Source organism: Mytilus californianus, unplaced genomic scaffold (genome assembly GCF_021869535.1).
Source record: "Mytilus californianus isolate M0D057914Y unplaced genomic scaffold, xbMytCali1.0.p SCAF_3, whole genome shotgun sequence".
NCBI lineage: Eukaryota > Metazoa > Mollusca > Bivalvia > Mytilida > Mytilidae > Mytilus > Mytilus californianus.
Window position 1 is genome coordinate 27,598,084 of NW_026262679.1, and position 17,922 is coordinate 27,616,005.

The following is a 17,922-nucleotide window of genomic DNA, read 5'->3' on the forward strand; positions in this document are numbered from 1 at the left end:
AAGGCTTTGGGTATTCTTATTTCCTTAGGTAGTAGATATAAGTTTATCTTTAGTTGTTATGCTTTTTCTTAAGAAATACAGGGCTGTAGACGAGGTTTGGGATTTTATTTAGATCTTGTGATTCTGATTTAATGAAAACTGCTTATGAGATATGTAAAATAATGAATTGTAAAATTATTTAGATAGACTTCTGTTTATAGTACTGCATAAAGCTTTTTGTAAATTATTCACAATGTACATTGTCACATGTCATTGACTGAGTGCAAAGAAATTTACACTAATCCAATGGAGTGAGCTATGGCAAGGTTTGTTATAACTTCAATTATGATACATAATTTTATTTTAACCATCACCTAACAAAAAGATCCTATTCTGATATCTTTTTGTTCAGTTTTTCATTCATGCTTTAAAATATAGGATATTTTTGAAAATAATATATAAGAATCATAATTCTTGATTTCAATCTTAATTCCATCTGTAATTTATTATATTTGATAGATGTTCATCGATCCAAGAGTTTAACAGATAAAGGGTCCAACAGTGGTGATCGTTTACAGTCACTGATATCTAAATATAGAAGTTATGGAGAAACAGGAAATACATTTCCTGAACGCAAAATAAAGCCGCTATCTTTATCAGGCAGCAGTAAGATGGGACTTGTTACAAAAGGACGCAGCTTTGGCCCTGCTGCTCCAAAGGACCAGGTGAGTGATAGTGAAGAGATCGATTCAGTAGATGGTATACAACAGGAAGTTATCTCCCCTGAAAGTGAGGGCCCCTTAGCACAAAGTAGTCCAGCACCATCATATCATTCATGGGACGAGAGAAGCTATCAGGCGGAGGGTGGAGTGGCTGTTTCATTGGATTATGATGAATTAGAAGATTTGGATACTCAGGAACAAAAAGATATCAGTGCTTTAATACAAAAGTAAGTATTTTTTCGTTTTATTTTGTTGTTTCATTATTTTACGAGTGAATTGCATGGTGTTTTAACTTTATGCATCATTTATTTTTATATTTATGTTAATTTCTTTTGATCTTTTTTTAAATATTCTGTATTTGTCATATTTCTTTAATAGGTAATATGAATTATTTTGAATGATGCTTGAAGTTTGCTTCTCCTTGGAATTTGTTTTATCATATACACACCCTTTGGGATGGATGCATGTGTTAGGGCACTTTATCTTTTCAGTTTATAGTTGATAAGAAGGGCACAAACTAGCCACAAGGGCAAGGTAGATTTATTCCTTAAGGTATTATTTTACTTCTTATTTTCAGGTATAACTGCAGACTTTTGTTACATTTTAAACGATTCAAATGTGAAATGAATAGACATTCAAAATGTAAATTTTTTGGTAAAAATTAAATTATACTTCTGGTATTTTAAAGCATTATGGATGTTAGAGCAAGTTAGTCAGGGGTTCAAAAATGTATAGGTCCAAGTTATGGGATCTTTTAAAGTTTTCTAAGGACTTTCATAATATTTGATTTCAGTCTGATGGATCTTTGAAACTTTGACAGTATATAGGTGTATCTTTTATCTGAAATATGTGAAAATATCTACTGACTTTTGATGAATGATAGATGACCTGTCAAATTTAAGAAGAAAAGTTGAACTATTTTAAAGAAACATTTTGAACCTCTGTTAGTTACATATAGGCTCATTCACATCCCTTTTCTATGATCACATGTCTTTATATGGCAGATCCAGATTCAGAGATGTTTATAGACTAGTTTAGAAATTCAACATGTGTGGTACATTGTCAGTTAGCAAATACTGTAAATTCAGAAATGACTGTGAGGTTTTAATTAATGTGAATAATGGGACTGGTTGAGTATCGCAAAATAAGAACTTGCATTCTGATGTCCGATACAAAAATCTGTATGAAGCTTTTCCTGAAATCATAATAATTAGTTTCACATTTTTGTTAATTCTTCAAAAATTGCAATAATAAATAGACACAATAATTTCTAAATTTACAGTATTAGTTTTACCAATCTCGAACCGGTAGCACAATGATATTTTCATGTTGCAACACAATTTCTACAATAGTCTGTAGAATATTAAGTGTTATAAGAATAATCAAATGGCAGTCTTAAAATGAACTTTGCCACAAGTAGAAAACTCTGGATCTGTCGCTATTCACAAGTTATAGGTTTATCAGTTGCTTTGTAAAAGTACTTTTTCTTTGCTTATATAGCTGCAGTATAACAGTGTATAACTTTTGTGATTAGTGTTTGCTTTAACACCATGTTCGTTTCTTCAGTTGTTATAGATCACATTTACTCTTCCTTATGGGTTTGCGTAAGCGTAAAATTGAAGAAAAGCTCCAAAAGAGTAGGGTAAGATTTAGGCACTATCCAAACAAACTTAGCTTTAAAACAAATATCAAAAGAATGCCCTTGTTTCTGCAAAATATAGAAGATCATTCCAAACAATAACATTGAGTTGTAGGAATTTGTTTGTGGTGAGAGCAACTCTTGATTGCTATTATATTTTGGCAATAATAACCTAACCTATAATGGTTTAGTTTTACAAATTGTGACTTGGATGGAGAGTTATCTCATTGGCACTCATATCACATCTTCTTATATCTAATCCAATCAAATTGGAGTTTTGAGATATCAAGGTTTTTTAAACAATTTTCAGTCCTTGAGAAAATCCACAACACTTTAAAAGAGAATCATGGTACACATCTTTCATTTTGTTATTGCAGTAGAACATTTATTATGTGTTCTGTGGAATCCTGGGGCATCCTTTTGAATTTGTATCTATGTAGTTAAATGTGCCTATCTTCTTAACTTTTGTATTGTTAAAATTACTTAAGATTTTTTTTTTTGTTCATTACTTATTTTATTCTTTGATAAAGAAAAAAAAGAAATAATCATAGAATAACTAGGTACAGTTAACTAAACCAGAGTTGTGTGACCTGAGGAGCTATTGTTGAAACTGAATTTCCCTCTAAAAATTTCTTAGTTTCTTTGTCAACGTTTCTCAAAGATTAGTACTATATACTGTCACTAGAAAGATATATGAACATGTCTTTGCTGTTTATTTCCAATCTGTACATTTCATTTCTTGAACTCAGAAAAAGGTCACACAATTAGCTATGTTTTTACAATACTGATTCTATAAGATATATTGGCTTCTAGTAATATGCACATTTCACTTAATTTTGATTGTAAAATATAAGTACATGATTATTATCCCAGAAGTGTAAATCTATATATTTTTTTTATAAATTATAAAATTATAAAATTGTAAAATTATTATATTATATATCATTTCGTCCATATATGTGTAATGTGTCGTGGCATGCAGCATATCCATTCCCTATGTACGTCTAATTTTAAATACTTTGAATACAAAATGAGTCAGATAATTTGAGTACGTGTATCTACCTTCCTTGCTGGCTTGTTTGTGTTTTTGTTTGCGTCAACAACTAATAGTCACCTTCACTAACCACCTAAAAATGTTCTTAATATGCAGGCTAAATGCAGGCTATTGGCACTTGTCCTATTAGTTAAAAAATTACTTAGTAAAAGCAGAAAAAATGTAAAAATAATGGATAATGATTCCTCATTTATAATAAAAATTTCATGGATTAGGCCTGCAAAGTTGTTTTTTTATTCCAATAAAAAATCAAGGACAGATGATAAATTCAGATTTGGTTTATTTTATATTTTTAAAATGTCCAAGCAGTTTACAATTAAATTTGGTTTTAGAAATAGATTCATTTAAAATCAATTGAACTAATAATAAGCATATTAAGAACATTTCTGCATGTGTGATCTATGGTTATGGTAAAATATATTCAGGATCAGGATTAGTATTTATTTATGGATTATTTAATGTTTTAGAAACTGTAAATAAAAGATATATATAATATTAGTAGTCAGTTACTCAGAGAAGTATACAAATCGTTATGTGATATCCAGAAATGTTGAAGTAAAGGGTGGAAGATGGAAAGGCAAGGAAAGTGAATGTAAGAGTGGTGATGGATAACATTACAATTTCTTATTGCATTTGCATGAGTGTTGAGAGTAGGAAAAGTGTCTTCCTATCCCCTATTCAACTTCCTTTATCTCAAATTATAGCCCTATATTATGAAAGAGTTGACAAAGTGACAAACTTGGTACAACTGCCTGTCAGTGACTGTAATCAAATACAGAATTGTGTACACAATAAAGATACTGACATACCTAGGAGTCATTAGTGGTCTCCACACATATACTGTGGATTCATTAATATTCGTTGGATACCATTTTTCGTGGATTTCGTGGGTACAGTGGAACCACGAATTTAAATGCTCAACGAATTACAAATTTTCTAAAGGAATGTTTGCAGACTTTGCCAAAACCACGAAATTAGATATCCACGAATATGCAAGTTTTTCTCAATCCACGAAAATTGGTACCCACGAAAATAAATGAATCCACAGTATCACACATTTCTTTGAGTAATGACTTGTGACAGTACAGATATATATGTATATTATTAATCGAATATTTTTAAGGATTTGTGATTCGTTAAAATTTGATCACATGCCCATTTGTATTTACTCAGTCTGCACGACAGTACTGTTATGTTTAGCTTTTTGTAGGTCAAAAACAGCATATTGCACAGGGCATACAGCATGTTACTAAAAATACATTCTAGAAATCCCCAATTTTACATTGTTCATGCAATAGTTGTTGATTAATAATATAACAATTGTAGCCTTTGGTTGAGGTCAATACGATGTTATGTAGACCTAGAGAAGCATATCGACCTCGGACTTCGTCCTCAGTCTATATGCTTCTCTTAGGTCGATATAACCTCGTATCGACCTCATTCAAAGGCTATAATTGTATAATATATACTAGGGTTTATCTGTATTATGTGTATAAATGTGTTGAGATATTGATTTCTGTTATTATATGTTTCAAAACACTATTACTTTGTCATAACATTATAGCTTATCAGTTATCCATAAAGTTGATAAAAACCTTAGAAAAATAGAACTAGAAACAGAACATATATGGAAAACAGTTTGCATTGAAATAGTTGTATGCTAATCCAAGCCCATGTGTTGTTTGTCCACATGATTTGCAAGTTGCATGTAATTATTCCAAACGACAACAACTGTTTTCTTTTCTACCAAAATGAATCATACTTAGTAGTACATTTAACAGTTTAATATTTAGATTTCCTAAAATTCTGGTGGTTAGTTTCTGTGATTTCCTTGTTATGTTCATAAAAAAACTGGTTCAGTAGCTATTCTGCTAGAAAGTATAATCTAGTATTACTTTCTCATATAATTGTATTTTTATATTACACATACCAAACTTTTAATTTTGTTGGTAGACAGTTAATTTGGTTTGTAGATTAAATGAATATATCTATATGGTTAAATAAATGTTCAGGATTATGAGTTTATACATTTTATAATGAAGGTTTCATGAAGTGGTGCATCATAAGTGTTGATATAATGATGTTATTCATCTCACCCAGGCCACATTTTCTTTCAACTGATCAATATGTTAAGATTTAAAAAAAATGTTCAATTCTAGCTTATTGAAGGCAAAGATTGTTTATTTGGAACTGTTTGACATTGATTAACTTTCAATTTTAACTGTGTTTGTTGATTTCAACAGCTACCGCTATCAGTTTTCAATATGATGTAATTAAGGTTTGAGTTATTTCCCTTGGCTGCCATTTTGGCTGGTAAATGGTTGATTTTCTTATTTGACTAACCAAATTGAAACATGAAGTACATACAAGTCGGATAATAGATCCTCACTTGATTGTAGTAATCAATTGAAAACTATCTATCAGTATTTAAATACAATTGAGCAGTTGCAAATTTATTTTTTGTAGGCATTTTCGTTCTGATTTAATGGGGTATAAAAATCACTTTATAATAAGCATTTGCTGTACACAAAAAAATATAAAACAAGTCAGTGAATAAACAAATCCTTTCATAATGTTTTGGTTCAGGTAAATGTGCATTGTACAAACACCACAAGAAATATTGCTATTAATGCACATTGCATGCACAGCATTGCTATTTAATATCACGCTAAGTTCTGTATTGTAAAAATTTGATTATATGAGAAATTTAAAGTGAGACACATTTTCTTTCAGTTTTATTTGGCTTGACTTGTGTTGTGTTGTTTTTCAACATGTGCTTCTTTATATCAAAAGCCACTATAATTGCTGAAACAAAATACATGTACTTTTGCTTAAGATATACATGCATGCATGCAAACTGAAAGAACATTTGTCTTATATAGTAGTTTATTTATATTCTGAATTAATTTGCTTTAGTCCTTCATAATACTTATGATTTTTTCTTCTTCTTTCCCTTTCAGACAACGAGCCACTCGCCCAAAACCGCTTTTCTCTGTCCGCCCACCAAAAATAACAAGTAAGATTATTGCTGACCTTTTGAAGGCAAACCTGAGGTCAGATTCCAAGGCAAAAACTGAAACAACGGTGTAAACCAGTTTGTAAGTTAGAACAGTTTGACGGCTGAATGGTGTGATCAATTTATCAGTAACGAGATATCCTTGTTTTGTCATTTGTATTAAATTTCACTGTTTTCTCATTTTGCACTATGACATCAAAAATTAAAAAATTTCAGTCATTTCATTTATCACTCTCATCCAAAAGAATATGAATACTTATTGATACAAAGAATCAAATGTAGATTTCAGAGCTGAAAAAAATAAAGGAAAGTAGCCATAGAAGAAAGACTACCCACTGATAAAACATTACTGCAAAGCAGAAGAAACAATCATTTACTGAACGTCAAGTTGTGGCTAGTTGTCAATTACACTTAATTTCAAATTCCACAGTATTGGTTTAAAAAATGTAAAGTTATATAGAAAACTTTAAATTCTGCTTTATTAGGGGTGAGGAGTAGCAACTAAGAACCAATGAAAGGGAAAATCATCAAAATTTGGTTGATACCCATTTCCATTCTCAATTTTATTTGAATTCTGGTTAAAGAAAAAATGGTTAATACTTTGAATTCTAGTTAAAGAAAAAATGGTTAACTTTAATTGTGTTTTGCGTCAATAAGGAGAGCAACTCAAAAGTTACATTGGGAGAAATTAATTTCAAAAATTTGCATATGTTAAAATTTTCAATCCATCTGAATGAGCCATTACAGGTTTGTTTAACAGAAACTTTTTGAATATCTACATTTATGGGAAATAAAATGAGATAGCATTAAAATCATCATTGTATTAAGTTATCAAAATTATTTTTTTTTTTAAATATCATCACATTGGTATTAATCTGAAGTAACAAATTTGCCTAAATCCTTACATACAAATAAAATGAACAAATAGAATGAATATTTACACAACCCAACTCAGTCTTAAGTTCAATTTCAAATTGTATCATGTTAACATTTCAAAAGGTTTTTTCATGTCCACAGTACTGAATAGAAAATTGTTTACAGAGATGTTTATATTGAGAAAGTTAACATTCAGCACCTACAGTGGTAATTCACCGAAAAGAAAAGGAGATGAGGACTCAGTTATCAATTTGTCAAAAAATACAGTTATGCAGCCATTCAATTGAATTAAAAATTTCACACTGATAGGTACCAAATTTCTGTCATTTTGATGTCTAAAGTACTGTCTACAATATTAATAAAAAGGAAATATGGGATATATGTCATTGACACAGCAACCCTGATGAAACTAAAAAATAGATATCTAGAGGCCAACTTATGGTCTTCAACAACAGACAGGTGTCTATATAATACTGTGGATTCATTATTATTCGTTGGATACCAATTTTCGTTGGTTTCGTGGGAACAGGTGAACCACGAATTCAAATGTTCAACGAATATCATATTTTCAATAGGCATTGTATACAGAGATTGGCAAAACCACGAAATCAAATATCCACGAATATGCAAGTTTTCAGCAATCCACGAAAATTGATACCCACGAAAATAAATGAATCCACAGTATGTTAAGCTGTAAATTGCACAAGTCTGAAAAAGTTAACATGAATACATATCTTTCAATATAAATCAATATACATCAATCTAAAGATGGTAATTTAATTTTTTTTAAATGCATCCCAAAAATTAAAAACTTTAATGATCTAAAGAGTTATAGGACATTAAAAAAATTGGCTGTTATTTGCTCTAAAAAATCAACACAATGTGAAATATATTTCTTTTGCTTGTTTATAAATTCTTGAATATTTAATTTTATTTTCAGTCTTTTGCTTTGCCATTCACTTTACTTGCATTTCTTTTGCAACTGCAACTATTTCTGTAGTTATGCTTTTTCCCTGTAGTGATACTAGATGTAGCTTATTTACTTAATAAGGCATTATTGTATAGCAACATCATATTTCATACAGAAAGTAACCAAAGGTTAGCATGCAGTAGTGCAAATTAAACTTCAAATGAATGATGCCATCAGTGACAACATTGTATCTTATCAGTTTTTCAAGCTTTTCTATACAATAAAGAGATTATTGCCTGGATATTGGGGAATTTTATCCCTCTTAGAAAAATTGCACACTAGCTCCTGTAATATAAAATTATACTCTGGACAACATTCACCAATATGCTTCACATCTTTAAAAGCTGTTATATTGATTCAAGATGAAAAATGAACACTTTGCCTGCATCATAACTCTTAATTTAAATATTTTAATAAACATAAAGTGAATCACTTTTTATGCAAATTTTTTTTCTGTTTAAAAATCTTTTTAATTGTGGGATTGCAAATATTTAATAAACTTTTGTAATATTTTTTGGTATGATCACTACCATAGAAGATATTCAATCATTGTCTTTCTCTTCAAACTAACATTTATCAAAATGAAACAAACATTTATCAAAATGAAACAGACATTTATCAAAATGAAACAGACATTTATCAAAATTAAACAGACATTTATTATTGGATAACTGGTCATATTGTTAGGATTTAATTGAACAATTTTAGAGGTTTTCATGTTCTGTAACATTTTTCATCATATATCAGGAATGGCTTACTATCTAATTATTACATAGTTTTAGCATAGTTTATTGCACTGTTACAAAACAAGGATATCTCATAAAGTAATCAACGCTTTGCCGAGGATTAGATGACATAGGTTTGACAAAGTGCAGAGCTAACAGTAAACACTATTAACTGGACTACTTTGTGTGCTGTGGGTATAATATATATGTTCTAAAACAAGTAGGGTCTGTAGATAACTATGAGTATGGTTCAAATAAACATTGATGAATATAGCATCATTAAATTGTCATTTCAGGTGCTGGAGGTATTTTCAAAATGATACTCTTACATTTTCTATCAATTTTATCCTAAGAAATAGAAAGCTAGTTTTGGTTAAAACATAATAAAAAAAATTTCCTGTTGTATCTGAAATGACAAATTGTTGAATAATATTGAATGTGGGGGAAAAGTAAACAATTATCAATATGATGGGGCAGTTAATCAGTCCTTAATTTTAGGATGTGATTGTGCATGTAGCATGAGACCTTTATGGTTTTGATTAACAAAATACTGTATTTGTTGTCTAATAGGTTGTTGTTATTGTTTATTGTTGTTATCATAATACATAATACATTATATGTCAGTAATGTGATAGAATTAAGTTCAGGAGTAAAGTAAACTTGCTTCTAAACTAACAAAAAAATGCTATGATGTTGAACATTTTCCAAAGGCTGAGACCAGTCTGGTTAAGTCATATGCAGAAAGAAAAATAAAGAACTAATTTTCAAATAAGCAAAATGAAATAATAATTAAACATGATGTACATAAAATGAAATAACTGTACAAATATTGATGAAAAATAAAACATGTACAATAAAATTTTTATAGCCAAATGAGGTAACCAAAGATAAAACACAACATGTAACATGGCAGGATTGAATGGTAATAAAATATCTGCACAATCAATATTACACACAGGAGGATGTGTTGTAAAAAGAGTTTTCTGGTGTTTTTGATAATCTACTGGTACCCTATATATTTCAGGCACCATTTATACTCAAAAATGCAAAATGCCATGGCTAATTGGGAACTTTGTTTGGCCTTTCACAATGTGATTGATATTGGTAGTGGAATCACTTCAATCTTAGTTTCTGTGGGCGTCACTCCAATGTTAAACCTTTTTGGTGTTCTCCTGTAGATTGAATTATTTAACAATAGGAGCTTGCATTGTTCACATCAGTTATTTCTGAGAGAATGTTGTTTATGAGTGCAAACATTTTTCATGTGTCATTATTTTTTTCACTTTAATTGATGATGATACAAGGTTGAACCATAGACATGTATATAATGTCTCTGGCTGAACACCTCGTATTATATATTATTCATTTAAATATATGTTAATCTGATATATATATTCATTGTTCATTGCTTAGAAATGCAAGGTTTGGCGGTTACTACCCTTTTGTACAATTAGGTTATGTTATTAAAATTAAACTTTACATTCCTCTATAGTACAGCATGTTGCATGTATTGATATCAACAGACATAAACTCTTATTGAATGTAGATTGAAAATGCAGAATATCTTTTTTGATGTTTAAATGGTTAGACATGTTCTCTATTCTTCTTGCCATACAAAAGAAACATATGGAAGTAATACGTAATTTATATAGATAATAATTTTTTGTAGGTTTTCAAACAGGGGCAATTGTCAATGTATCCATCAAGTATCAATACTATTATGAACTGTATTTTGTTTGTAGAAAGGGTTCTAAGATATTTTCAAACATAATTTCTGTTAAACAATAGTGAAGGAAAATCAGTGAATTTCTGAAGGTACCACCTGACTGTTGATATTTACAAGGAGTCTACTTTGTACTTGCATTTATATTTATTTTACATTTAAATGTACTTTCATAATGATCTCTTTTTTTATTTACAATTAATAAATCACAATTATATAGATTTTACATTTCAGACAATCATCCTGAAGTATTGAAACTACTGCTGGTTATAATTGAATTATCTCCCCTTGCTTATTACAGATACCGAAAAGTTCTTGAAATGTAGGAGTACCCAGACACCAGTATTACCGTCCAGTCGAGTCATGTGATATATTCCGTCCACAAAGAACAGGGTTGTTTTATTTAACTGTGATATGTATTTACCCATATAGTTACTCAAGATTTACAGCAAGCATAAGATTTCATCATTTAACCTACATTCCAACATTTTTATTATTACATTTTGTAAATCTTTTTCCATCAATAATATATGTGATAATAATCTTGGATTTCATTACATCTGACATACGTCATTCTCTCTTCAAAATGCTGTTTATTTACACTTGGTTTTTGTCTTATTGTATATTGAAAAACAAAAAATTACCTCTTCATATTTGTAAACAGAACACATTTTCCTCTTGAATTGTGAATGGAAAAAAACTTTTGTAATGAAACAGTCTCATTGTATTTTGAATCATTTCGTACTGGTCGCTTTTGTTGAAAACATTCAAATAATTACAAATGTGCCAATTAACTAGTAACAAACTGTTGAATAGATTGATATAAAGATGCCAAATTATAGTCTGTGTGATATTTCTAGGTTACGTGAGTTGACTAGCCTGACATCTCAACACAGTATTACGGTGAATCCTAATAATGGTCACCTTAGAATAAATAACATCATGACTAATTTTAGAATTATGTGTGTAGACTGATACAATCCTCCTGATAAGTTTAAATGATACTGAATTCTAGGGTAAATAAAATGTGTGTTTTCACATTCACAGAAAGTGATGTTTCAGTCTTAAATATATCTTTATTGTATCAGCATTTAAAATATCAGAATTAAGGTACATGTTTAGAAATAATCTTTTACTGGTAGTGTTTCTTTAGCATCAGAATGCACTGGTACAAAACATAAAGGTGCAAGCTTGGAGTTTGATGAAGGATGATGAATTTGACAAACAATGTCACTTAAAGGTTTGGTATAAGTAAAACCTTTGAGGGGAGGCAACTATTACAAGGGACAATATTGGGAGCTAATAATGTAGATTGTCATGAACAGAGATGGGGGAAATTGCACTTTTGTCAGCAACCCTGAAATAGCCACCATTTTATTGTTATCATTCTTCAATGTTTGACTGTGATAAGAATACAAATGTACTGTTTTCTACTAGAACATACTGTGATACATCTCTTTAAATATGTAATGTGATATGTTTCCTCTCTTTAAGTTGTTTTAGATATATATATTTATTATTTATTTTATCTAGATATGTATAATTTTATTGTTGAATTGGAAACTAAATTTTATGAAGTATTAAGGAAAATCAAAACTTTAGTTTCTGTACCTACTATAGAGACATTTATGTTTATTAAATGCATTTATTTTCATTGTTTGTTTGTATTTTTCTGGACAAACAAAAAAGATATGTCATAATTTTAACTAGAAAGGAGTTCAAGGATGGCTATATAAGAGAAGTAAACAAACTAAAACTCAACCTCATCAACAGACTGAGCTAGCAGTCAAAACAAACTCACATGAAATACTTTTACCTTACCGATCCCAATGGCTAAGTATATACACACACAAAATGTTAAAAAAAAAAAAAAAAAAATGCTCCTCAGGGTGCAGCTTCAGGGTGCAGCTTGTTACGACTGCAGAGGTCGAACCCTGAACAGAGCCTGTAATTCAGTGGTTGATGTTTGTTGCTGTGTTACATATTTGTTTTTCGTTCATTATTTGTACATAAATTAGGCCGTTAGTTTTCTAGTTTGAATTGTTTTACATTTGCCATTTCGGGGCCTTTTATAGCGGACTATGCGGTATGGGCTTTGCTCATTGTTGAAGACTGTATGGTGACCTATAGTTGTTGATTTCTGTGTCATTTGGTCTCTTGTGGAGAGTTGTCTCATTGGCAATCATACCACATCTTCTTTTTGATATTCACTCATCAGATGGATACAAAGCAGAAATTCATCTAATAAAAACAGAGTGGCCGTTGCCTGGTACTTATACATTCCCACAACAAAAAGACACTAAGTACAGATCTGAGAGTACTTGCAGTTACTGACAGCTAGTTCAAAGCCAATAACAACTAATAAAATAATCATGCATCTAAGACTAAAATATCAATCAGTACAGTTAAGTCTTGAATCTTTGACATTTGTTTACGTACAGCAGTGGTTTAGGGCTCAAATCAATACTCTATATCACAGCTTTGTGATTCATTGTGCCTTAAACTTCTATTACGTACTGTTTGATATCAAATCGCCTCTTACTGACAAGATTTTCTCCTGTGAAAACAGTTTTTTTTAATGATTTTCACACAATATTTCCATAGAGTATGGTAATGTATACTATTGATTTCGGGGGCAATATGACTTTTTTTTATTAACTGTGCTGTGTATATTTGGGAGAATACTATTTAAATTATGATTAAAACTTGTACACAAGTTAAATAAGTGATTCAAAGTGTACCAAAGCAATCATAAACTTGAAATGCACTCAAAATTTGTGGTCATTTCTTCCAGAATTAATTGAAAAAGAGACAAAATCCCCCAAAACATCATGAAATTAAATAGCGAAGTTGAAATAGATGTAACAAAACATTGTTTTTTAAGTGCTTGCTTATGGTAATGTTGAAAACACCTTTGTTTAAATGAAGGAACAGGCATATGTCAAGAAAAAAATGGCAGAATAAGGTATGAAATCCTATTTTTGCTTAAAATGATGGAATTAGCAACAATTATATATTATCTCAACACTTAATTTCTAAATGAACACAGGCTGGATTTTTTTCTTCTCTCACTTCGGAGGTGAAAAAACAATTTCCTATTTTAAATGTAACTTACCAGTAACTTAACTTTACTTTCAATTTCAAAAAGAGTCCTCAATATATGCAAAAGTCAGAATAAGAATGATTTATGTTTGTTTTAAAAGAATTTGTGTGCCTAATCCCCCCCCAACACCAAGTTATTATCGGTAATTCATTGATTCTTTACTTGTAAAGGCTAGATTTTGTTTGTTGCTTGAATGAACATGATTTAGCCAGAAATATGTGTCGGGGATTAGATTTGGATAAAAAAAATAGCTGAAGTCTATTATTTTTGATGTTACGGGAATCAACATTTCGAGGCATATAGCACGTATTTCCTCTTTCTATACCATTATGGCATCTTTTCTGTTTCTATAGACTTGGGTCATTGCTTTGACACCAAAAGTATACCCTACAAGCACATGAAATGTCTCTACACGACTTTTCCCGCTAGAATTTTGTATTTTTTCCCGCAAGTCACATGACTTTTGGAAAGATACCAAGTGACTTAAAAAGACAATTCTTCATACCGATATTAATTTTTCTGATATATTCAATCAATTATTTTTCATATGGATCCAAAATGTCCTTTGTACAAGCTTTGGTGCGAAAGCTATATTCGATTGAATTGGATAGTGTCTTTTCCGTAAGTTTAGGTCCAATTTGGCGGAATGTGAAAGGGTAAATGTAGACCAATTTGAAAACCGGTCCCAAAATCAAATATCTAAATACACAGTTAGATTCAGCATATCAAAGAACCCAAAGGATTCCATTTTTTTTTTTAAATCAAACAAAGTTTAATTTTGGACCCTTTGGACCTTAATGTGGACCAATCAAAAACAGTGCCAAAAATCCAAAATCTAAATACACAGTTAGATGCAGTATATTAAAGAACCCCAAGAATTCAAGACTTTAAACCCCATTGAAATTGGTCAAGAAATAAGCAATTTATACAAATTATTGGAAAAGTATTTTTTTGGCCCTTTTTCCTAAACAGTTAGGGCCATAACCCCCCAAAATCAATCCAAACCTTCCTTTTATGGTATGGAACCTTGTGGTACAATTTCATAGAGATCCATAAAATTATACACAAGTTATTGTCCTGAAACAAGAAAAAAGGTTGTTTTTGGCCCTTAATACCTAAACAGTTAGGACAATAACCTCCAAAATCAACCCACCCTTTCTCTTGTGGTATGGAACCTTGTGGTACAATATCAGAGAGATCCATACACTTATTCTCAAGTTATTGTCTGGAAACAAAATGTCTTCGAGACGACTGAAACGACGACGCTGAAACCATCATAACATTATACGACCGCAAAAATTTTGCGGTTGTAAAAAAATCATTTATAGCTTAGTTGCCTTGTAATATGATCTAGGTACAATAGTCAGACTATATAGACCATGTGTTGTTTATACTCCTGCTCCAAAGGAGGGGGTATACTGTTTCACCTATTTCTGTCTATATGTTTGTCTGTCCCATGAAATATTGATTCATTCTTCTCTGGAAATACAAATCAGAGATTTCTGAAATTTGTAATCATTTTTCAGTTAACAGGTTATACTGTGTAATGTGGTTTCAAATTCCTGGATCCTTAACTTCCTATTTACCCAATATTTATATAGTTTAACACAGAATGGCCATATGTGAAATTTTCATCACATTTTTCTAGTGAACTATAAATAAGAGCTTCCTAAAATTTGTTATCAGGCTTCATGTGATCATGCTCTACAGTGTAATGATTTTTCAGATTTATGGCTCATCAACCATTAATGCAGTTTCAAATTCATCGATCCTTAATTTCCTTTTCTACAAATATTGATATATTTTAGCACAGAATGGCCATGTATGAAATACTCATCACATTTTTCTAGGGAACTTTAAATAAGAGCTTCTTGAAATTTTTGATAGGCTTCATGTGAGTATGCTTTACTTTGTGATTTGTTGCTCATCAACTTTCTGTTACAGAATTCTTAAAGCGGGGGTATCATTTTAGAGCAGTAGCTCACAGTTTTACTTTTTTTGTTTTTTGGTCTTTGTTTATACATGTATTTTCACGGAAGGAGTTGGGTGTTGTTTGTGGTTCATATGGTCTGTTGTACTGTCCAATATTGTTGGTAATTCTTTCTATCATTTAAATGTATTATCCATTATGCCATGTTATCTATTGTCATCATTTGGCATCAATCGTCGTAGTAAATTTTTTTATTTGAAACTCCAGTACAAAATAAGTTGTAGTATGATTGTCAATGAGAAAAATCTAAGAGTCCAAAAGGCGGTGGATTTGAACAACTATAGGTCACTGTCAGCCTTGTTAAAATTGGCAAAACCCATACCATATGGTCAGCTATAAAAGTCCTGACATGACAAAATGTAACACAATTCAACTGGAAAAGCCAAGAACCTGATTTTTCAAGAAAAGTAGACAAAAAAAGTAAAAAGGGTTAATATGACCTATGCTGAGTCCATTAATGATTTGGTATTGCTTGAACTTTATTGACCTTTTCTTGCTGATAATTTTTAGTGTTTACACTTCTCTTTGTCTACTATCTTTTTCAAAATATTAGCTCAAAAACAAAATCATCAATTAAGTGTAATAACTCTTATTAGGAGTCAAATTAATCATTCAGTCATGACCTTTAAGTAGATCTTGCATTGCTGATTATTTTTGCTCTTTACACTTTGTCCATCTACTTTAGTTTTCAAAAAAGTTTTTAACAAAACTGGAATTCAAGTGATGGCAAAGATCATGTGAATCTTCGGTCCAGGTTAGCTTAAATGCATGAATCTTGTTAATAATTATATAAAACAAATTTTATAGGAAATAGTTCCACCTAAACAATATCTAGACAAAACAAATATTAATTACTCTCAGAAAATGTTTTGTGTGTATCTGCTGACAAGGCAGCTAACGACATTGTCATTTGATGCATGTTCTACTGAAATACTCAAAACTGAGATCACAAATTCGGTTACAGTCATTATTATACCTACAACTTTACTGAAGAAATCATTGTACATGGAACACATTTCAACAATGACTAATTTTCAAACTGTTACTGAAAAGAAGGTTCCCACTAGATATTGGCTTCCTCATTATACACAAGAAACATTCTAAAGTTTGTTTTTCACCAGTATCTAATAAATGTTCAACTACTATGTTTGGTTGATCTGACTAGCAATCTTGCAACAATTAAAATACAAAGCTTTATCAATAGCAATAGGACCTATATCTGGAGAGTAAAATAACTCTTAAGTAGATTTTGATGAACTGATTTCTCTTCTCTGTAAACTACATTGTCACATATACTTAGTCTTATCAAACAGAATTTTCATGTTTATTAAAATGATCTCAATAAATCTGGGAATAAGTATATCTATAGTAGTCAATACAATTCCTTTTTCAGTTATTTTACAAAAAACATCTTGACCATCAATACTCTTAATTTAGTTTAAAAAGTATGTCTGAATAAAGGAGATGTGGGTAAATATTAATGTGACAGCAACCCAAATAAATATATTGCCTTTTGTGAGTGTTTGTTGTTGCACTAAAAAATTCGTAAGGGTTCCACGGAACCCAGTGTCTCACCTACTTTTGCTGTTAATCGCAGGCTAAACAAAAATGAGGAAAAAAATCAATAAAAATATTCCTTTAGATACTATCTTTTGATTGTAAGAACTTCTGTCAAAGTTTGGTATAAATCCAGGATAGTTTATGAATCTAATAAATGTTTTAAAAACTTTAACTGCAGACTGTATTTAATGTTAACTGGAAGAAAAACTAAGTCCATTTATAAGTAAAATACAGATAAACAGGTACAAAATTTTAACAAAATTTCCTTCTAGATACTAGCTTTTGATCATAAACAAACTTCTGTCCAAGTTTGGTACAAATCCAGGATAGTTTAAGAAAGTTATTAAAATTTTAAAAACTTTAACCACAGAGTGAATGTATTGTTTCCTGGCAGAAAAACTAAGTCCATTTATAAGTAAAATATGGAAAAAATGAAATTTTTTTTTTAACAAATTTACTTCTGGATACTATCTTATGATCATAAACAAGCTTCTGTCCAAGTTTTGTACAAATCCAGCATATTTTAAGAAAGTTATTAAAATTTTAAAAACTTTAACCACAGAGT

At 30.4% G+C, this 17,922-nt stretch overlaps 1 protein-coding gene across 19 annotated transcripts in view; it reads left to right on the plus strand.

Moving 5' to 3' along the window:
• LOC127734275 (myosin-10-like) overlaps positions 1-12,358 on the plus strand; it is an 81,757-nt gene extending 69,399 nt beyond the window's left edge. For 18 of the 19 annotated variants that reach the window (XM_052244045.1, XM_052244048.1, XM_052244046.1 and 15 more), the window contains 3 exons: positions 499-704; positions 9,850-9,903; positions 11,006-12,358. In XM_052244045.1, the coding sequence (XP_052100005.1) occupies positions 499-704; positions 9,850-9,900 (257 nt within the window). In that variant the 3' untranslated portion in view covers positions 9,901-9,903; positions 11,006-12,358. The remainder of the gene's footprint in view (positions 1-498; positions 705-9,849; positions 9,904-11,005) is intronic. The other variant, XM_052244050.1, reaches the window with a different exon arrangement.
• Positions 12,359-17,922: the final 5,564 nt, after the last annotated feature.